At 41.6% G+C, this 23,979-nt stretch overlaps 1 protein-coding gene across 1 annotated transcript in view; it reads left to right on the top strand.

Annotated features, from left to right (window-relative positions):
• Positions 1 to 23,979, top strand: part of LOC147709613 (cGMP-dependent protein kinase 2-like) — a 289,096-nt gene that overhangs the window by 122,745 nt on the left and 142,372 nt on the right. The window contains exons 7-10 of the mRNA XM_086928129.1: positions 6,142 to 6,205; positions 12,696 to 12,773; positions 16,692 to 16,780; positions 22,400 to 22,465. Of these exons, the coding sequence (XP_086784255.1) occupies positions 6,142 to 6,205; positions 12,696 to 12,773; positions 16,692 to 16,780; positions 22,400 to 22,465 (297 nt within the window). The remainder of the gene's footprint in view (positions 1 to 6,141; positions 6,206 to 12,695; positions 12,774 to 16,691; positions 16,781 to 22,399; positions 22,466 to 23,979) is intronic.

Here is a 23,979-nt window from a genome sequence, read left to right as displayed (position 1 = left end):
GAACTTCCCCCAGGTCAATTCCTCAGATACCGACAGCTACTCGAGGGCTTCCGTCCTTACCATAATCTCCAGGCTGGCGAACCTGACACGCATCCAGTAATACACACTATCCTGCACATGGGAGTGGGACGCCACTTGGTCACCTGGCTGTATAAATCGATCCGGGAACTCTCGTACGCTCCCCTAGCGACCCTACGGGCCACATGGGAGAAAGACATTGGGCGCGCATTACATGACTCAGAGTGGACCAAGGCGCTCGAGGCCCCGAAACGCGTCTCTAGGAACGCCCGTTTCAAAAACATCCAATACTACATACTGCACAGGGCATACCTCACTCCGGCGCGACTGAAAACGTTTTATCCTGCAACACAATTCCTATGCCCCAGATGTCGCTCCCCCGATGCAGATTTCCGCCACATGTTTTGGAGCTGCCCCGACCTCCACTCCCAGTGGCAAACGGTGCACGACACACTGACAGATCTCACAGGCCTCACAACCCTAGCCTCCTGGGAATCCAGCGCACTAGGCATTTTTCACATTCCTAAACAGGACCCGGTACACAGACGCTTTGTGTCCTTGGTGCTGCTGCTGGCAAAAAGATGTATAGCCATGCATTGGCGATCTCCGGAAGGTCCCCCCATAGCGGCATGGACGGGGGCGGTCTGTAAGTGGGCGGCGGCGGAGAAGGATGCCCTTAGGGAGGAGGAGGCCAGGGGTGCACGTAAACATCCCATCTCTATGGAATGGGCCATGCTCCTTCATAGCTTCCGGCAGTCCTTGTACACGGAAGACCCACCTACACCTGCACCCCCCCCCCCCCCCGACACCGGCCCCGACCATTTGCCCCCCCCTCTCCCACCCGAGTGAGCCCATAAACCTTGACTGTTGCCCTTACTCCCAGTGCCGGACCCCGGTGCTCCACACCCCCTCGTCAACGCCCCGCCCCCATGTCGACCGTCCCACTACTCACATACACGGGATGCCTCCACCCTCTGGCTGCTCTACCTCACTGTGAGTGCATACTGGGGAACCCCTTGCCTCCCGACGCCCGACACCTGATTCCTTCTGCTATGGTCTTGCTAACGCCTACGTGCTCCCCCCCACAGTTCTGTCCCCCCAGTTACCTGGTAACACTGCTATGCGAACTGTACAGACCCCGATCCAACACCCCCAAGGCGGGAATTCACGTGCCCACTGTTAATCTCCTTTCTCCCTTACGGAGAACGTTCCCTGTATCTCAGCCTGAATACTTGTCTGATTGGGCTGTACTATTCAATGGAGGAAATGCCAAATTACACAGTTTTATGTACAGAAATGTTGCGTGCGCGGCTGAATGTTGACGCCACGCCAGCAGATGATCCACTCTGTACCCTTGTTCGATGATGCAACAATAAAAACAAATTAAAAAAAAAAAAAGTGCTGCAGTTCTGCCGGAAGGGGCTTGTAAATAAGCCCCATAGTCTCACGACACTACACGCGACACTGAAAGCAACCTCTTTGTCTTATGAGGCGCTCCTTGGGCCGATTGTGAACATGTTGATGGGAAAAATTCCATTGGGTTCTCTTCCCTTACAGGCTGCACCACTGCTCAATTTATAGTGCGCAACATATACATGTCGCCACTATTGCACATAATGTACTTAGGGCTCCCTCAAGCTCTTCTATCAGGCATCTTCACACAGTTCAGAGCTCTGCTGCTTGCCTCTGCAACTCCCAAACCGGTGTGTATTAGGGTGCATGTGCTCAGCTGTATTGGCTTCAAGTGGCAAAACAATTGAGTTTAAGGTCATTTGTTCTGCTTCTAGAATACTACCTAAATCTGTCCCCAAGTACGTTTCTTCCTTCTTAGCGGCAATCCCCCATGTAGGCAGGGTCATACAGTGAGGCCAGTCCTACCGCTATCCTGAGAACAAACTATGGAATTCTTTGCCCACTAGACTGAGTAAATGAGGAATTGTTTAGGAGACTTCTTAAGACCCGTCTCATTTAGGATATCCAGTTATCCCCCTAAAACCTGATCCTAGCATTAGGACACTATCTTGGTAGCAGCTATGCACTTTACACATTTAATAGTTAAAGGTAGAGTAGTCAGATAAGATTTATATGAGAATGTGAATGTATCTATTTTAGAGCTCACTAGATAAAAACTATAAAAAATCGTGAATGATTGAAAAGTAAAAATAGCTCATTCAAATAGCTCATGCAGTTAACTACATGGTGAACATTGAAATATATTAATTTTCTTATATGAGAGCTTTATTGAGGTTGCACCAAACTCAATAACATTTGACTGCTGTGCAACCAATCCCACAAAAATGATCTGTATTTCATTTATTGGAAAGGACATTTGCCCCAACAGTGATACCACCACATGATAAGAATTGAAGAGACATAAAGCTAATTGAGCAGCAGAGGATACCTGTCATCAGTTTCAGTGATTTCAGGTCTGGTGCCTTTACAGCAAGTTATTAGGTACTGGCAGCATGACACGAGAGTTGGCATTGCTCCGTCAGATAAAATCTTGTACATTATAAATGTATAAATGTTGGATGTTGTAGTGTCAGGCAGAGTCTTATACATCTCATGAGGGTTGTGTTTTGTAGCTTCAGATGAAGTCTCCTCTCCACCATGAGGATTCTGTATAGTAGCCTGGGGTTGACTGTTTGTGCCTTGGATGGATACTCCTGGACAGATGCAGATGAGACCTTCTCTACATCTTTTAGGCCGGCTGTTGTAGTCTCAGATGAGGTTTTGTGCATATCTCCTTGTATGGCTACTGTAGCATAAAATGAGGTCTTGTATACAATTTCATTTGTTTTTTTGGCCTCAGATGGAGCCTTGCAGACATCTTGTGTGTTGGCATTTCTAGACTCGGATGTACTTTTGTGCTCATCTTTTGGGATGGGTGTTATTGCCTTGGATGGACAGAGTCTTATGTGGATCTTCTGGCATGGGTGTTGTGGTCTCAGATGAAGTCCTGTATACATTATTTGTGTTGGTTGTTGTAGCGTCAGATGGAGTCCTTCGTACATTTTCAGGGTTGGCTGTTGTAGCCTCAGATGGATTATTCTGTACATTTTCTGGGTTGATCATTGTATTCTCCAATGGAATCATGTGCACACCTTCTGGGATGGGGTTGGTAACCTTAGAAGGTATCTTGTAGACATCTTCTGGTGTGGGTATTTCGGTCTGAGATGGAGTCGTCTGTCCATCTTTTTGGTTGGCTGCTGTAGTTTCCATTTGAATCTTGTGTACACCTTCTGGGATGGGATCTGTTGGGTTTTGGAGGATCAGATGGATTCTTCTATGTCATGATGGTTAGATGGTGTAGTTTCTGGTAGAGTGCCATGAACCCTGTGAGGGTTGGATATTGAATCTATTGTGCATCTTGAAGCTTTTATATTTCAGCCTCAGATTTAGGCCCTAATTTATATATTGGCGGAGAGGGAACTCAATCACAACAGCAGCGGTGTTCCGTTCCAGCCAACATAGTGATCCGCCGGCCCGATTTAGATGTGGGAGAACTTTAATTTTGGTTATGACGATGACTACCCTGTCAATGCAGTAGCCAAACTATTCCGGTGGCCCGACGGAGTAAGGACCGTCAGAGAATTGGCAATATATTCACCAATTAGGATGGGCAGACATATGGCGTTTTTTTATCCTGTCTGTCACAGCCAGGCAAACCCTAGTGGTGAGGGACTTTACAAAATAAATAATGCCCCCCTTCTCTATGGGAGATGACTCCCATGGCAAGGTAGGCAATATCTTTTTTATTTTCAAAAAGAAAATCATGTTATTGGGTTTTGTTTTTTAAAATAAAAAGAGAAAATTATTTGGTGCATGCCTCGATCAATTTGACGGAGCCATGCACCAAACAGCGAAATGCATTGAGAGGAACCGGCAGTCATTCGTAAATGTGGTGGGCTGTCCGTCCACAAGGGCGATGGAATAAGGTACTCCATCGCCTTGGCAGAACAACTCATCGCTTGCAAGGAATTAAATTGTCCCGTAGTCTTTTTTGCATCTTCTGTGTAAGAAGGTGTAGCATTAATTTGAGTATTATTCATTGGTCTTGTAAATTCAGACACTAAGGGTCGTATTGAAAGTTTGTCATACAGATTACTCCATCACAAATGTGACAAATATCTTGTCCGCCTTATTACAAGTGCTTCATATCCTATAGTACTTGTACTAATGCGGGTAGGATATCCGTCAGGTTTGTGACAGAGTAACTTGTCCACTGAACTTTAAATCAGGCCCTCTAGGCTTATTCTAAAAGATGTGTTGATATCCTTTTCCTTAATAATGGTTTGCATTCGTTTGCTTGTATGTTGATGGAGTAAGGAGCATTTCCATATAGAAGGCCATACATGTGACAACCAATCAGTATCTTCTAGTGCTGGGGATCATTGTTCAGATCAATGCGACTCTACTTGAGAGTCACATCTTTCTTACATGAATTGGCTTGATGTCTATTCTAATGGACACAGTATTAGCACAATAGATGAATAACGCTGGGGATGTCAGAGCAGGTGAAGTCGCCTCAGGTTTGTAAGATGTGGCTGTGTGAACTTTGCTGTTGAATCTTGAATATGGGGTGATCTTAGAGGTCAGCCTTACAGAAGCCTACATATTGTAAATTGGAGTTACTGACACAGAAAAATTCAAATTCTTTAGACCAAAGACAAAAGATTACTAAAGTCAATGGGCCCGATTCACAGAACTAACTTAAGCACAAAACCTTAAACTTACTACAATTGTGGTATTCACAGAAGGCACTTACTCATTTTGGTATTCACAGAAGGCACTTACTCATTTTGGTATTCACAGAAGGCACTTACTCATTTTGGTATTCACAGAAGGCACTTACGCATTTCGGTATTCACAGAAGTTAGGAGTCCTAACTTTAGAACTCCTAAATGCCTTCTATGAATACCGAAAGCCTTAAAGTAAGGATTTTTCTCAGTTTAGAAGTAGTAAAGTTAGGACTCCTAACTTTAGGACTCCTAAATGCCTTCTGTGAATACCGAAAGTTTTAAAGTTAGGATTTTTCTCAGTTTAGGAGTAGTAAAGTTAGGACTCCTAACTTTACTACTCCTAAACTGAGAAAAATCCTAACTTTAAAACTTTCGGTATTCACAGAAGGCATTTAGGAGTCCTAACTTTACTACTTCTAAACTGAGAAAAATCCTAACTTTAAGGCTTTCGGTATTCACAGAAGGCATTTAGGAGTAATAAAGTTAGGACTCCTAACTTCTGTGAATACCGAAATGAGTAAGTGCCTTCTGTGAATACCAAAATAGTGGTAAGTTTAGGATTTTGTCTTAAGTTAGTTCTGTGAATCGGACCCAGTATATATATATTTATTTTTGTAAACTCTATTTACTGAGCAGTTGTTCAGAGTCGAAACAATACAGTTTGACAGGAGATATAAGCCTATTAGGCCACTCGCAGGAGACCTGTACATTTCTAAGCTAGAGTCTACCTCTCAACCACTCAAACTAGGGCCCCATTACAATGGTGGGCAGATGGTAAACGGGACTGACCGCCCGCGTGCATTTTACATTGCGGCGGGCGGTGCTGTAAGCAGCACCCGCCTCAATGCGAAATATGCATGTTGTACATTGGCATGCACTAATCCGCACACATCATAATATGGCGGGCGGTGCTGATAGGCACTGCCTGGTAGGTACCTCCCCCATCATTTTAATAGAGCGGGGGTAAATGGCGGTCAGGCGGGGAAAGATGTTGGGCGGATCGCCACCGCCGGTCGGGCGGTGGTGATCCGCCCAACATCATAATGGCCCCCCTAGTACACAGTGTGTATTATATGACATCCTCTACTTCGTACATTCGCGTCTGAACAGTCCTGTACACTTCCACCCCCGTACTCGATCTACTAAAGTCAATATTACAACGAGGAACTCATGAAGTTGATGCTTGAGTGAAGTATGAAAATTTTAGGGTTTTCGGCATTACATGGTAGTAGAACTGGTAACCACGAAACGTATGAATTTCATTTGGAAGCGACTTGGATATACATGGGTGGACAATCCTCTTTTAGAAGAATTAAGCAGGCACTTGCTTTGGTGTAAAACTAGTTTTCTAAAATTTTTTTAATCTTTTCTTTGCTTCCAGAACGCAGACTCTCAAGCAGATGTCAGACACACAGCTCTCAAGAATCATCGACTCTATGGAGGAGGTATGATCCGGCTGGGGAAAGGGTATCCTTGTAGTGATCAGTTCAGTGCTGATCCACCTCTCTCTCTCGCCTACTGTCACCTTGGTCAGTGGTCTAGTTTTTGCCCTTGGATCTACAACTAATCAATTAATTTTCTGGGCCTGTTAAACATCCTCCTGTTTACTCCTAAGCTGGTTATCACTGTTGTGCCAAGAATGCAGTACACTGTCAAGAGGCCACTGGTTGGTTGCAGTGTGCCTTACAAATACTAAATACCACACAACAAATCACTACAATATAAACAAGCATTTGTAATGCAATAGGTCTCGCATTAGGAAAGTTTGAGCTATTGGTATTGTTTATGACAAATGTTTTATTTATGTGTTGGTTTTGAAAATAGCAACATTAATAGCTTTGTCATTTACAATGCCAATAGTTTTAACTTTCGCAAATGTGACACCTATAGCATTTGTAATGCAATATGTGTTGTATTTATGTGACTTAGATGTATTGATATTACAAATAACAATGGCTTTTATATTTTTTTAATAATTAATACTTAAATAAAAGTAATTTTAATTTATAATCGCAATAGCTTAAACTTTTGTAAATAACTTTTGTGAAGATTATGTTCAGTGTATTTTATTGTGACAAAAATCCAAGAACAGAAGTGAAATATTAACATCTTTTTGTGACATTTGTAATAAAGCTTGAAACATTGAGAGTACATATTTGAACCAGTTGTTGTTGAATGGTTGCACAGATTGATGCTGTGGTGGCGCTGAGTGATGTTGTGGTGGCGGCGAGTGATGCTGTGGTATCGCATAGTGATGTTGTGGTGCCCCTGAGTGATGCTGTGGTGGTGCTGAGTGATGCTGTGGTGAACTGATAGATAGATAAATAGATAGAGTGAGGGCGATAGATAGATAGAGTGAGGACGATAGGTAGAGGGAGGGCGATAGATAGATAAAGGGAGGGAGATAGATAGATAGATAGATAGATAGATAGATAGATAGATAGATAGATAGATAGATAGATAGATAGATAGATAGATAGATAGATAGATAGATAGATAGATAGATAGATAGATAGATAGATAGATAGAGTGAGGGCAATAGATAGATAGAGGGCGATAGAGAGATAGATAGATAGAGTGAGGGCAATAGATAGATAGATAGATAGATAGATAGATAGATAGATAGATAGATAGATAGATAGATAGATAGATAGATAGAGTGAGGGCAATAGATAGATAGAGGGCGATAGATAGATAGATAGATAGATAGATAGATAGATAGATAGATAGATAGATAGATAGATAGATAGATAGATAGATAGATAGATAGATAGATAGATAGATAGATAGATAGATAGATAGATTGAAAGCAATAGATAGATAGAGGGCGATAGATAGATAGATAGATAGATAGATAGATAGATAGATAGATAGATAGATAGATAGATAGATAGACAGATAGATAGATAGATAGATAGATAGATAGATAGATAGATAGATAGATAGATAGATAGATAGATAGATAGATAGATAGATAGATAGATAGATAGATAGATAGATAGATAGATAGATAGATAGATAGAGTGAGGGCAATAGATAGATAGAGGGCGATAGATAGATAGATAGATAGATAGATAGATAGATAGATAGATAGATAGATAGATAGATAGAGTGAGGGCGATAGACAGATAGATAGATAGATAGATAGATAGATAGATAGATAGATAGATAGATAGATAGATAGATAGATAGATAGAGTGAGGGCGATAGATAGATAGAGTGAGGTAGATAGATAGAGGGAGGGCGATAGATAGATAGAGTGAGGGCGATAGATAGATAGATAGATAGATAGAGTGAGGGCAATAGATAGATAGAGGGCGATAGATAGATAGATAGATATAGTGAGGGCGATAGATAGATAGATAGATAGATAGATAGATAGATAGATAGATAGATAGATAGATAGATAGATAGATAGATAGATAGATAGATAGATAGATTGAGGGCAATAGATAGATAGAGGGCGATAGATAGATAGATAGATAGATAGATAGATAGATAGATAGATAGATAGATAGATAGATAGATAGATAGATAGACAGCTAGATAGACAGATAGATAGACAGATAGATAGATAGATAGATAGATAGATAGATAGATAGATAGATAGATAGACAGATAGATAGACAGATAGATAGATAGATAGATAGATAGATAGATAGATAGATAGATAGATAGAGTGAGGGCAATAGATAGATAGAGGGCGATAGATAGATAGATAGATAGATAGATAGATAGATAGATAGATAGATAGATAGATAGATAGATAGATAGATAGATAGATAGATAGATAGATAGATAGATAGATAGATAGAGTGAGGGCGATAGACAGATAGATAGATAGATAGATAGATAGATAGATAGATAGATAGATAGATAGATAGATAGATAGATAGATAGATAGATAGAGTGAGGGCGATAGATAGATAGAGTGAGGTAGATAGATAGATAGAGTGAGGGCGATAGATAGAGTGAGGTAGATAGATAGATAGAGTGAGGGCGATAGATAGAGTGAGGGCGATAGATAGATAGAGTGAGGGCGATAGATAGATAGATAGATAGAGTGAGGGCGATAGATAGAGTGAGGGCGATAGATAGATAGAGTGAGGGCGATAGATAGATAGATAGATATAGTGAGGGCGATAGATAGATAGATAGATAGATAAATAGATAGATAGATAGATAGATAGATAGATAGATAGATAGATAGATAGATAGATAGATAGATAGATAGATAGATAGATAGATAGATAGATAGATAGATATAGTGAGGGCGATAGATAGATAGAGTGAGGGCGATAGATAGATAGAGTGAGGGTGATAGATAGATAGAGTGAGGGCGACAGACACCGGCGTAATTGCAGTTTCGCCTGGGCTCTATTTTAATCCTTTCTGTTCGACTTCGGGCTGTAACTATTTAATGTCAATTCGGCGGCACCTTTTGAGGAACCAATGTGCAGTGACTGTTTTCCATTAATCCTGAATGAATGAAGCGGATGTGTCATAAAGTCACTACAAACCACCCACTGTTTGATGAAGCAACATCAGGGTGAACACTTGTGGTTCTGTGTCTGGGCGCTTGTCGTTCTCAATTCCGGAATGAGATTGTGTCTAGCCATGTGCTTGCCTTAATTCCGCTCTCCAGCATCCTGGTATTTACCATCAATACAAGGCTAGCACCAAATAGGTATTGTCTCTTTTTGCATCGGATGCTGGCGTTGAGACTGAAAGCCATTTCTTTTATAATGCCACGCGAGGTGGGCACAGTGTTGTGCCATTTTAATTGCACAACATGGAATAAAACGTAAATAAAGCACTTTATGTATGCTTAAAAGAAGAACAATATGCTGCTGTTTCCGAGCGCAGCTCCTAGCCTAACAGCTTAATTGGCCATTCCAACATTTTCTGTGTTCTCGTCTGTGTGTTTTTTGTCAGATTGCCACCTCAAGGGATTTTACCTGATTTTCTTCTTTCCCTCAGTGTTGTTGCACTATCGACTCTAAAAGATCATCAGCAATGTTTTCTTGACAGAACTTTTTTTTAATTTGCAAAAATGTTGCACCTCCCAATGTAACCATATATTTATAACTGTTTCCGGAGGTAGCCTTCGAGTGAGCCCTGTGTCTTCAGCTAATGTCCAAGGATGTGCCAAAGTTCTGCTAAGTCAGCAACTTGTTTACAAGTTATGCGTGAATAGAGCTGCACTTCCACTGACCTGTACCGCTCAAGGCCATACCAGTAAACTAGGAATCCATTCTTAGTTTTCACAGCCCCAGAACTAATTCTAAATGCATCGGTTCAGTAATAGCTCACAGCTTAAAACCCGCAAAGGTGTAAAGCGACTGGAAAACAGAGCTGAGGAATGCTGTGGAATGCTATTCGTTAGAGTGCAGTATTGCTTAAGCTAAAAAACAAATTCCTGGTATTCAGGCATAATATTAGGACATGAGCTGTTAATTTATTATGTTTTCTGTGTCTTGTCAACCCATTGAGCCAGGAGTGAACTGATGTGGCCTCTCCTCCGCCGCGGGCCTCTGAAACTGGCCAGCTGTCAGTCTGAGGAGAAGAGTGTCACTCATGTAAAACCCGAGGCTGCTGGGCTCCATGTCACAGCGGGGGCTGTCACTGGTGGACTGGGATTTAAAACAAGACAACACACTTCCAACCACACATCCACAAAGTGTAGTGTGTTATCTGTGTGGAAAAAGAGCTTCAGCACCCCAAATAAGAGTAGTAAGTACTATAGTTTGTGAAAGCTGCAGAGTTTATAAATCTATTAAGGGTGAAATGGGCACCCGGAGAAGGAAGAGAAGTCCTAACAAAGCAGCGCAGTGTTCGGGCACGTATATCTTGCTGCCGAAGTTACAGACGGACATTACAGCACAGCAGAGGTCACCGGACTCACGGGTCGTTCATTTTATCATGGTCATTAAATTTTACCGCCGCATTTGGCCCAGAAACCGGATTCATTAATGTACTCACATACGCAAACTCAGGGATTCAGCAATATTATATAGCCAGTGGTGGACTGCCCATTTATTCCACTGGGCTGGAGCCCTCGGAGGCCGGGGTTTGAAGGTAGAGCCACTGCTGGCACCTGTTTTTTTTTTCCAGCTTCACCAGGTTAGATGCAGCTGGCGCGTCAGGAAGATACTGGATAAAGAGAGAGGAAAGACTAAAGGAGAGGGAGAGGAGGAAGGGGGTGGAGCTGGTTGGAACATTTTTGCCATGTTTGCATTTGTTTCCCAATACGGTTTTGTATGTAGCTGTTTTATCTCATAAGAAGGACTATTTTATCTCAAATCGTACTTCAATGTACGTCTTGTTATGATTCATCTCAACAAGCTGCATGCTTTGCTTTAATCAAAATGTCTACAATAAACGGTTGAAAAGGAACCACTTTTCAGAAATTGTTTTCGGCCTTGAGATGACATTCGAAAATATGCGGTTTGAAAACCCGCTTTTTGAGCAGGGGCTTGCAGCGAGTTCAAACAAACTCTCAGCATTGCTGCGATAATGGGCTTGATATTATACCCTTGTGAATTCCCATAGAAGCCCAGGTTAACACCATAACCTGGGCTTATATGGGAATTCATAGCGGCATATTATGAAGCCCATCATCGCTGCTTGAGCAACAGTTTCCTGCCGATAAAAGCAGCGAAAATGTATCGCCCTTTTTGATAATATGGCCCTCGCTTTTTGAGCAGGAGCTGGCAGCGAGTTCAAACAAGGTCTCGGCATTGCTGTGGCGGGGGAGCGCATTCCTTTGAAGATGAGCGTGCAGTGTAAATAAAGACGGGCGGGGGAGCGGCATTGGGTGGTGGGGGGCGGGGGAGCGGATTCCTTTGAAGTCTGATGCTGAGGCTCAGACAAAAGGTGTGTGATGTGGCTGGCAATGTGCACGCACATGGCTCACATGCACTGTACCTAATCCGCAGTTTGGGTAGACTTTTGAAAGCCTTACTACAATCTCGCCAAACAAGCATTGCTAAAGCAATGCTGTAGACGAGACCTAAAAAATGAAAAAGAAAACTCAATATATCACCAAACAGCGTCTTTACCATACCTCTTGTTATCAGAATATTACACATTTTATAGCATTGCAAATAACAACTATTACACACCTACTAGTATAGTAGTGTAATTTCATCATAACCATTTGGGTTTGGAGCAAGGCTTTTCCAAAGTAGAAGAGCTTTGAAAGAGAGAGTCAAGTCAAGTCAAGTCAAAAGATTTGTATAGTGCGCTACATACCCAGAGGGTCTCAAGGCGCTTGAAGAAGGGTGGGGAGTTACTTGTCGAATATCCACGTTTTGAGTTGCTTTCTGAATGCTAGGTGGTTCTGAGTAAGGCGAAGGTGAGTGGGAAGTGAGTTCCAAGTTTTAGCTGCTAGGTAGGAGAAGGATCTACCTCCCATGGTGGTTTTGTTGATGCGAGGTACAGTGGCGAGGGCTTGGTTGGAGGATCGTAGCTGAGGCCCAAACAAATATTTTCACCAACAATATTGGCTCCAAAAGGTCTGTCATATTACCTAGTATAATTATTCCTCTCCAGAAAGAATACATCTATGATCCCTTCATAAAATGGCATGCCTATTAAAAACACTGAACTCTGAACCAAAAATGTTAGTAACAGAGGAGAGATGTAGTGTCAATCTGATAACTCAGGTTCTTGCTGGTTTCCTCCTGGCATGGAGTGGTCAGAAAGGCACTGGGATCACTTCTGCTGGGTTAAAGGACTAGAGAGGTGACTCCTTGGAAGTGTAGAGTCCCGGGGATTATTGGGGAGTCACAGGGGCTCCATTTATATTCCCAGAATAATCTATCACCAATAAAGACATATTGTAAATAATAGCTATTTACTATGATCACATCAACATTGTGTTTTTCCTTTGTTCTTTAATAATAGAAGTGTTTGCTTTTCTATCCCATACAGTGCAAGTTCCTTCCAGGTGACCTCATAGCAAGCGACAACGGCAAGGGAACAGACTTTTACATCATCCTGAGAGGCGAGGTGGGTGTTACATCTGCCAGGGACATGAGGGGCTTATGTGGAGTACATGGATCATGATGTGTATATCTGTGGGTGTACATCTGAAGGACCTATTTGATGAATGTGGGCTGTCGGTGGGAAGGACATTGGGTGCTGATGTGAAGGACAGGATGGAGGAGATGGTGGAGCAGGAGCACTAAATAATGGGAAGAAGGATTGGGATGTGAAGGAGATTGATTGTATTGGTGAAGGGAATCAACTACTGGTGTGGCTGACATGGAGAAGAAGAAAGTCATAACTTGAAAGTCATATGGCTCATGTGTGAAGGGCATGATGGCTTTGGACTGAAGGCAATCGGGTCCTGGGTAAAAGCTATGTTGTTGCTGGTGTGGAGAACAAGAGGTTGTGGTGTCAAGGAAATAGTCTGCTTATGGAAAGGGCAAATAGGGTTCTAGTGTGAAAGGCGTGGAGGTGCTGGTGAGAACATTTTGGGGGTGTTAGTGCTAAGACACGGAGCACTTATGAGGATAGTATGATGGTGCGTTCAAAACATATCCATTGCATTTACACCTGTGTCGATTCAGGCTACACAACCAAATGGTGCAAAACACAACTCCTCAGACTTATCAAAAACAGAAATAATGTATTTAACCTTTATACAAACTAAGAAAATGTGTGTTGCATTCTGTGCTCTTCATCAAAGAGTACTATTTTAAATGTCTTGTTTACATTCTAGACTCTAGTGCTTGTGCCAAATAAAAATATTGCTTGCATCAAAAGGAAAGATAACAATTACCATTTTCTTGAACATATGCTAAACCCAATGAGAACGTCATACTTAGAAACTGTACAAGAGGTTGACAGAGGATGTTTGTTTATGAAGTACAAATCTATGCATTTCGGCAAACCCTTTCTTTCGTCAGAAATTCTTTACGTCAATTTTGAAAATGTCAGTGGACTTAATGCCTCAGTATGTATTTTTTTTCCAGAACACTGGTTTTACACTAAGATGTTTTCAATATCACTACCAAACTGCGGTATTGATCTTTTCATTAAATTGAGACATTCAGCAGTATCGAAAACATTCCTATCCTTTTGAAGATTATAAATGTTCAATATCCTCGCTTGTAAAAAGGATAATCAAAACATGCTATCTGAGCAAAGAATATACGCTACTTTCATACTCCAGACAGCAATGGCTGGAAATACCTAATGTTGCTGAACCTATAACAAATCTGAAAAATTTTGCTAAAATGCAAAAGACAATTTATGAACAATAAAATAAAATAAATTAACTCATAAAACAAAGCAAACAACAATTTGCTATATCACAATCAGGAGATTAGCGGTTAAGTACAAAGAGTTATTCAATACAGTCTTCATAAGCACATTATTGTAAATGTTTCGAAAAATCATTAACTCCACTATTATCCAGATCATCTTAAAATTATTAGTCTTAAATTAAAATAACCAACATAAAAAATATATGCAATATTGCCTTATAAATGTAGCAGGTTGCATACTCTCAGTGGTGAGGTAATGGCATAAAAAAATAGTTCCAGATATTTATTGTAACGCCATAATAGCACTGTATTTACTGTGGCGTGAGTTGGAATCCAATGCCCCTCTTCTACTGATGCTCTTGTCTTTACTCAAAGAGTTACAACATCTTCTGTTTCACTCAACGCATCTCTACCCTGGCGAAAGTAACTTCCCCCAAATACTTTTAACACCTTTCATATTCCACCATTACTGTCATATGGGAAACAGCCATCACAACGCAACTTTAACAACGCACTACCATTACAATAAAACTTTTACAACGCAACATCCATTACACCGCATGCTATTAAAATGCATGCCATTACATCCCAGATGCTATTACAACGCATGCCATTACAACGTAAGTATGGGTAAGTATTTTAATGAAATAATATTCATTTACTTTAATTTGAATTAATTAAATTAATTGTTTTAATTATTTATCATTTCAAAAAAAATTATTTTAATATAAATTTATTTAGTTTAGTAATTTTAACCCCTACACTATCCAACACTTACCCTACTATTACACCCCCCTGGAGTTAGAATAGTAATTTAAACCCCTACACTATCCAACACTTACCCTAATATTACACCCTCCAGGAGTTAGAATAGAAAATAAAATTATATTAAATAAAATTAATAATTAATTTAAATTAATAATGATAAAAAAGTATATTAAAAATAAATTAATATTAATAAAATTAAATACTTACCTATACTTACGTTGTAATGGTATGCGTTGTAATAGCATCTGGTAAGTAATGGCATGCGTTGTAATGGATGTTGCGTTGTAAAAGTTGCGTTGTGATGGTATGCGTTTTGAATGTATGCGTTGTAACGTCATACATTCCTGTCATATAACCAGTCTCTGAACCCACAAATATCATTCCAAGTTCTTGTTGTTTGATCTAACTTTCTACTACAGACTTTTTACTGTGAACACATTCATATATACATTTTTCTATGTTTTGACTCTTCCCTATCACTCAATACATTCCATTTTCTTTCTCCTGTTTTCTTTAGCCCAAGCTCACACGTGTTGATCCCCATAACTCTCCAGTTACGCTTGCTGGTGCTTTTTCCTCTCTTTGCTTACGTGTCACATACTGTCTGGCAGCGTACCTCTCCTGGTTCACACATCTTTTCTCAATATGGTAATTTTGGTGACACTAGCTGTCTTTTTCTGGGTACACAATCAAAGTCAGATAGAACAACAATGGACATTATATTTGAAGATTATGTTGAGAACTTAACAAAGCAAACTTGGCATTATTTCTGTTTTTGCTTGTATTGTGTTTACAGCCTTGAGAAAGCCATTTGCGACGAAACACGTTTTGGCTGCCTCCTTCTCCGAGTGAAAAGAAGCCGATAACGTGCGAGTGAAAAGAAAGTGTCCAGGTGCTGGCATCGCGTTACCCAATATATTCCTACTGCGTGGTAAACATGGTTATCTCGAGGATCATGAAGGGCTCAAGTACAAATCACCAGTGTGCTCGTTCATTTAGTGCATGCAGTTAAAACGCCTCTAAGGCGTTTGTTCTGAACTAAATGGTAAACGGGCGAAGGCGCGCGTTCAACTAGGTCTATGAACATGCAATTATGGTCAAAACACTCTGGTCTTACCGGTCTGTTTAACGCGTAAAGCGCATCTCAGCACTGTGCTCGGAACATAGATAACCATGTTTACCACGCAGTAGGAATATATTGGGTAACGCGATGCCAGCACCTGGACACTTTCTTTTCACTCGCACGTTATCGGCTTCTTTTCACTCGCATGTTATCGGATTCTTTACTAGCCGAGTCTACCGTCTTGATGCTCTGCCATTTGGAGCCTTCACCTCATTTTCACTAACGCGTTTAAATAAGAGGACACGCTTGCATTAAGAAACTCGAGTTACCCTTTGTTTCTATTCTTACGATTCTCACTTTTTTTAATATGATTGTGGACTGCTTCCCTATCATTGATTACACTTTACCTTTGGTTTCAACCCACAGATATGTATTTCCCCTGACGAAGTGCTGTCTAGCACGAAATGCATTGGGTCCTAATTTCATTTTGTGGATGAACAATTGTATATGGAAATACATTGAAATGATACATGGCTGTGATGTAACAGCCTTACCTTTTAAAAAAGGACAAAGCATTCAAACCAAAAGCGAATAAATATGTGTAACTAAAAGTCTACCTTGACTTATGACCATTATTGCCTAATCAGGTTGAATTATTGGCGAAAAGGGATTAATTTCCCCAACAGAGTGCGACTGGATACCCTGCCAAACTTGGCAGCATTCATTTGTTATCATACCATGACAATGCCTTCTTGCCACCTAAGGAGTCTTCGATCGCGTGCATGTGGACTGGACCTTTCTTATACAAGCTTGGTTTCCCCGCAGGTTCAGGTCACGCAGCGGATGAGCGGGAAGGAGGATCTCATTGGGATCATGAGGACTGGGGAGTACTTCGGAGAGCTCTCGCCACTATGGTAAGAAGAGTGTTTGGCTCTGACAGTAGGATATGTCTGGCCTCATGGTAGAAGGAAGGCATAGATATAAGGAAGAAATAACTTATGGTAGAGCAGGCAGGATGAGTGTTCATCTATCCGCTGGATATTAGGTGTGATGCTGTTGGAGTAAAACAAACACCCAGCTGGACTTAAGGGCAGAGATATAAGGCTTTGGGGTGGTAGACTTCGATAAGGACCATGTGTCCCACTGTGACATCCTCAGTGACAGTGCAAAGATGGCAGACATTTGTCCTATTTTGCTTTAATGTGACAATACTCTGTGCATTTTGTAGTTAATTTCTAGGTTTTCACATGGAGTGTTACTGGTATAGAGAAATTGCCTGTAATGCTCTAAGTATGGACGGAAATTTGATGGCTGCCACAATATCTGGAGTCCCCAGGCTACTTGAGTTAGCTGAAAAGGGGAGTAGGTTCACCTGTAAGAGGAAAAGTGCTCATTGGGTGAACTGCTGAAACAGACCCAAGAAAGGTAACATGTCCAAGGTAGCATCTTCCAGGAGCCCATGCCGTGGGACCTCCAACAGTATGGCGGGGCAGCATGCCTTGTTTTCAGTCTTCCATGTCTCACATTGCACCCCTAACTTACTGTCACCCCTTTACACCATATACAAGAAGGCGTGAGCTGATGGGTCTTCTCCCCAAAAGACGAGGAGCCAGAATCATAGAACAAATGAGTGTCCAAATGAGAACAGGAGAAATAGGCGCCTGGCCAAATGTGCAAGTTTCTACCATGAGGTTATTGCACAACGTTATTATGTGCAAAATGCCCTCAATGCAAAAGGCATTAAAGCTCATTATTATGCATGCAAATTCCGGACTTGATTGGCAGGAGCTGCACATATGTACAAAAGGACCATGCCATTGGTTTGTTCAAGTATGAGCATTACAGTAAACACAACATGATCCATACATGTAACACAACATGATCCATACATGTAAACACAACATGATCCGTACACTGAAACACAACATGAGCCATACAGGTAAACACAACATGATCCATACATGTAAACACAACATGATCCATACAGGTAAACACAACATGATCCATACACTGAAACACAACATGAGCCATACAGGTAAACACAACATGATCCATACATGTAAACACAACATGATCCATACATGTAAACACAACACGATCCATACAGGCATACACAACATGATCCGTACACTGAAACACAACATGCTCCATACAGGTTAACACAACATGTTCCATAAACTGAAACACAACATGAGCCATACAGGTAAACATAGCATGATCCATACATGTAAACACAACATGATCCATACATGTAAACACAACACGATCCATACAGGCAAACACAACATGATCCGTACACTGAAACACAACATGATCCATACAGGTTAACACAACATGATCCATACACTGAAACACAACATGAGCCATACAGGTAAACACAACATGATCCATACATGTAAACACAACATGATCCATACATGTAAACACAACATGATCCGTACAGGGAAACACAACATGATCCACGCAGGTAAACACAACATGATTCATACAGGTAAACACAACATGATTGATACATGGAAACACAGCGTGATCCATACAGGTAAACACAACATACTATATACATATAAACACAACATGACCCATACAGGTGAACACAACATGATCCATACATGTAAACACAACATAATCCATACATGTAAACACAACATGACCCATACAGGTGAACACAACATGATCCATACATGTAACACAACATGATACATACATCTAACCACAACATGATCCATACAGGTAAACGCAACATGATCCATACAGGTTAACACAACATGATTCATACAAATAAACACAAGATGAGCCATACAGGGAAACACAAGATGAGCCATACAGGTGAACACAGCATGATCCATACAGGGAAACACAACATGATCCATACAGGGAAACACAACATGATCCATACAGGTGAACACAACATGATCCATACAGAGAAACACAACATGATCCATACAGGTGAACCAAACATGATCCATACACGGAAACACAACATGATCCATACATGTAACACAACATTATCCATACATGTAAACACAACATGATCCATACAGGGAAACATAACATGATCCATACAGGTGAACCAAACATGATCAATACACGGAAACACAACACTCATGCCGCAGCTCAGCACCATGTGACTCTGGGCAATAGCTCACTTAATTTCCACAACGGCCCCCAGCACCTTGAGACCCGTTAGTGTGAGTAGTTTGCGCTTTACAAATACGGATTTACAAACAGGGAAAAGCAACATGATCCATACAGGGAAACACAACATGATCCATACATGTAAACACAACATGAACCATACAGGTGAACACAACATGATCCCTACATGTAACACAACATGATCCATACATCTAAACACAACATGATCCATACAGGTTAACACAACATGATTCATACAGATAAACACAACATGAGCCATACAGGGAAACACACGATGAGCCATACAGGTGAACACGGCATGATCCATACAGGGAAACACAACATGATCCATACATGCAACACATCATAATCCAAACAAGTGAACACAATATTATCCATACAGGTAATCACAACCTGATCCATACAGGTAAGAATATATGACGTTACAAAGCATGCTTTTACAACACAGTCTTTACATCACAACTACCATTACATTGCATGATTTTACAACGCATGCCATTACAACACATTTTCAAAAACTACCACTACAATGCATTCCATTTGAACACATCATTAAAACGCATACCATTACAGTGCAGAATACTTTTAGGGCAACAGTAGGGTAAGTGTTGAATAGTGTAGGAGTAAAAATTACTATTCACAATCCAGTGAGTGCAACAGTAGGGAAAGTGTTGGATAGTGTAGGGGTAAAAATGACTATTTCCTTGTACCCCAAAACCCTTACCTACACTAATCCTAAAAAGATCTCCATTAATTACCTTATAATGTGTTGTAATGGCATGCGTTGTAATGGTATGCGTTATAGTGGCATGTGTTGTAGTGACATGTGTTGTAATGGCATGCATTGTAATGGCATGCGATGCAAAGGCAGTTGCGTTGCAACAGTTGCATTGTAAAGGTAAGTCGTTGTAATGACTACGTTGTAATGAATGTTTCCAACGCGTAACCACACCGTGATTCAAACAGGTAAACACAACATGTGACAAAGAGTCCTGGGGCATATAAGTGACGAAGAAAGCAGGGAGAGATTCTTGCAGCATTCATATAGGTTTTTGAAGAAATGCTTCAATTCACTATATATCGACAGTAACATTTATGCTTGGGCAATACTATAATAGAAAAACAATGCGGCTGACCAAGGTTAAGCACTTCAAAATCCTAGTAACAAATATAAGTCCAAAGTTTGTGCACGACACATCCGGAGCTTGCCGCACTGATGCTCCACTGCGACACAGATACAAAGATTTGCAAAAAAGGGGATGCTGCACCAAAAGATAAAGTAAAAGAAGGCTTCGGATTTATCCAAAATTCCTTTATTCTTTTCAATCCTTAAAATCTCAGTCAACGCGTTGCGTTCACTTGAAATTTAGTCAGGGCTTGTTCGGAGAATATAAATCCGGATAGGAGTATAGAGATGGAGGGGAATTATATAGACCTCGTTCTTTAGGAAGGATCTACCATCAAGGCCCAAGGAAGGTAATAATAGAAAGGAATCGCCGACCAGTGTAGCAGTCTTTTCGAGGACCGAATATACACGGGTCTAAGCTCCACATACAGGACATGCGACTGCTACACTGGTCGGCGATTCCTTTCTATTATTACCTTCCTTGGGCCTTGATGGTAGATCCTTCCTAAAGAACGAGATCAATATCATTCCTCTCCATCTCTATACTCCTATCCGGATTTATATTCTCCGAACAAGCCCTGACGAAGTTCCAAGTGAACGAAACGCGTTGGCTGAGATTTTAAGGATTGAAAAGAATAAAGGAATTTTGGATAAATCCGAAGCCTTCTTTTTTTTTTACTTTATCTTTTGGTGCACCATCCCCTTTTTGCAAATGCTTGGGCAATACTTTTTATATCTTCATAGGCAACTATGCTTTGGTGTTTGTAGTGGCAAAATGTCTGATTGGAGGGAGCTTGACAAGGACAGAAAAATCAATTTATAGTTAGATGTTTCTTCTCTAGAGTTATGTCTTTCTTAATTTTTAACTTATTGCTTGCTACCACAAGGACGATGCTTGTTGCACTCTGAGATTGCTCAGGAGCACAAGTGCAATGAACTGATGAGTTCACAGATGCATGAAATGCACTCACAGTCATCAGTTTAAGGGTCATTAACGACTGCTAGGTTTCTGTACTTGATACAGCCAGATATGTTTATATTGATTGTGTTTATTCGAATCTATTTTACTGAATTGCAAGTTTGTTTTTATTTTGTTTTGAATTGCCATAATTATGATTGTTATGATCAGAATGGCTCCTTACTACTGTTTTGTATCCATCATTCTGTTATCGGTTTAAAGGCCTCATGCACTGAAAGCGTTTTCCAATAAATTTACGACTCGGGTTGGAATTGGAGCAGTTGCTCCCTTTGTGTGAATCAAAGTACATTATACGGGCCTGATCCCCTTGGTGGGTGTCTCCTCTTCCTCTTGGCCTTCCTTTGTCTCTTTTTCACAGACAGGGAGAGCAGCTTGACCTTCCTACCCTTTCATTTTACCATCTTGCGAGGAAGCTTTGTCCGTGGGCTCTTTTGAAGATAGCTTAGAAGGCAGAGGGCGGGCACACGAGACAGCTTATCAGGGCCATGAGTGAACTGTTACTGAGAAGGGAAGGAGTGCCACAATGTATACATCGTGTGATGTATGTTGTATGTATTTAAGCTTCTAAAGCGCGCAGATACCCCAAACGGAACACCGTGCAGGCTGGTGAGGGATGACCTTGTATGAAGGTCATTGTTTTAGTGAGGGGTTGTGGTTTGACTGTGGGCTTGAGGACAGAGAGTAGGGTATATTTGAGGTTGTTCTCTGGTCCTAGAGCCCATAAAGTGAGAAGTTCTGCCGGATATCGCTGGCGATAGTTGCCAATAACAGATAGCCCATTAAGGCATGAAGGTTGGGCCTTGGACTAAACACCCTACAGCCAAGTTGTGCTTCCCTCAGTGTGCTTTGCAGATGTTGTATTTGTAGTGTTCTGGTCACGGAGTCCTGTGGTTTGCTGGTTCACTTCTACAGCGTGGTCCAGCGTTGCACCATATGCCAGGCTATGTAGGGAATCTGCCTAGGCCATGGGTTCTTGCCTTCCCAGGTCTTACCTCTAGCTGATGCACAGAGTTTCTCTGAGATACTGATGGGGACACCACAGTGTCTGTGCGAAGGATGGTGTATTGTACCTCATCGTGCAGACATTACTTGAGTATGTCATCGCAAGCCTTGATGAACCCATCCCTTGGCAGACTTGTCTCACCATCATGCCTATGATGGGAGCCGCCACCTTCTTCTACACTTGTGGTGTCCAAGCACCGGCCGCCCTGGTGCTGCGTAGACCACGGTGACTCATACTTCTTCTCACTCTGTCCTTTTCTTTCCCTGCAGTGACATCCACAAGACGACGACATACAGGGCCATCGGAGACGTGACCTGCATCACCATGACGAGAGAGTAAGTCTGCCACTGCTGAGCCAATAGCATGTTCTGATAGAAGCTGGGTACCACCTCCCACGATGACCTTCTGAAGAGGGGACTAATGTCAGACTTCACCTCAGAGGCTGGGAGCAGGGCAGGTATCAAGAAATGTATCAGAAAGGGTTGACAAGATCATTCACTTCAAGACTGTTCATCGTAAATCTTTGTAAGGTATCAGTGCCCTTTGTTATGCACAAGACAAAGCACTTTATTGCTCTGAACTGACTACTTGAAGACCTGGACCAATAACAGGCAGTGTTCAACCTTCCCAAGGCTGTGATCCATCGGGTCGGGCTTTCAGGACCATAGCTCCCACAATGTGCTTTTTGGCCTCAAGGAGCTCCTGCAGATGGAATCTGCTGTCTTTCATTTTCTGATACTGGATACTATGTAGTTAAAAAAAACCTAACCACTTTAGTCTTGCTTTTGGTGAGACTCTGGAAACTCGTATTTCTGCGGCTGATGCCTTCGTTGTGGACACAGCTGCTGAACTCTTTTTCTATTGTTTTAACTTACTTTAGTTCCAAGTGAAAGGCTACGTTGTGTTATTTTAGCAGCAAACAGTCCCAGTTTCCATGTGCAGCAACCCGGGTGCCTGCTTTCTATTGTTCCAAACTGTACATTTTAATATCAGGGTCAACACTCTGATTTTGCCGCTCTTATTTGACGATATGACGCAGTTATCTTATGCTGTGATGTAGTGCAGTGGTGTACTGGCATGCGACCTTCCCTGGGTGGGGGGGGGGGGGGGGGGGGGTGGAGGGCTGCTGTTGTATGGACATATTACGCAGTTATGTTATACCGTGCTACAGCGCAGTGGTGTTAAAGCTCGATAACTTTTTCGGGGTTGTTGTTGGAATATATGATGTGGTATATGTTATGCTGTGCTACAGTGCAGTGGTGTTACAGCATGAGACCTTCCTGGGGTTGTTGTTGGAATATATGATGTGGTATATGTTATGCTGTGCTACAGTGCAGTGGTGTTACAGCATGAGACCTTCCTGGGGTTGTTGTTTGGAGATATGACGCAGTTATGTTATGCTGTGGTACAGTGCAGTGGTGTTACAGCATGAGACCTTCCTGGGGTTGTTGTTTGGAGATATGACGCAGTTATGTTATGCTGTGGTACAGTGCAGTGGTGTTACAGCATGAGACCTTCCTGGGGTTGTTGTTTGGAGATATGACGCAGTTATGTTATGCTGTGGTACAGTGCAGTGGTGTTACAGCATGAGACCTTCCTGGGGTTGTTGTTTGGAGATATGACGCAGTTATCTTATGCTGTGCTACAGTGCAGTGGTGTTACAGCATGAGACCGTCCTGGCGTTGTTGTTTGGAGATATGACGCAGTTATGTTATGCTGTGCTACAGTGCAGTGGTGTTACAGCATGAGACCATCCTGGGGTTGTTGTTGGAATATATGTTGTGGTATATGTTATGCTGTGCTACAGTGCAGTGGTGTTACAGCATGAGACCTTCCTGGGGTTGTTGTT

The sequence above is a fragment of the Lissotriton vulgaris genome, chromosome 6 (genome assembly GCF_964263255.1).
Source record: "Lissotriton vulgaris chromosome 6, aLisVul1.2, whole genome shotgun sequence".
Lineage (NCBI taxonomy): Eukaryota > Metazoa > Chordata > Amphibia > Caudata > Salamandridae > Lissotriton > Lissotriton vulgaris.
The sequence above is the reverse complement of the archived record's forward strand: the minus strand, read 5'-3'. Positions and strand labels throughout refer to the sequence as shown.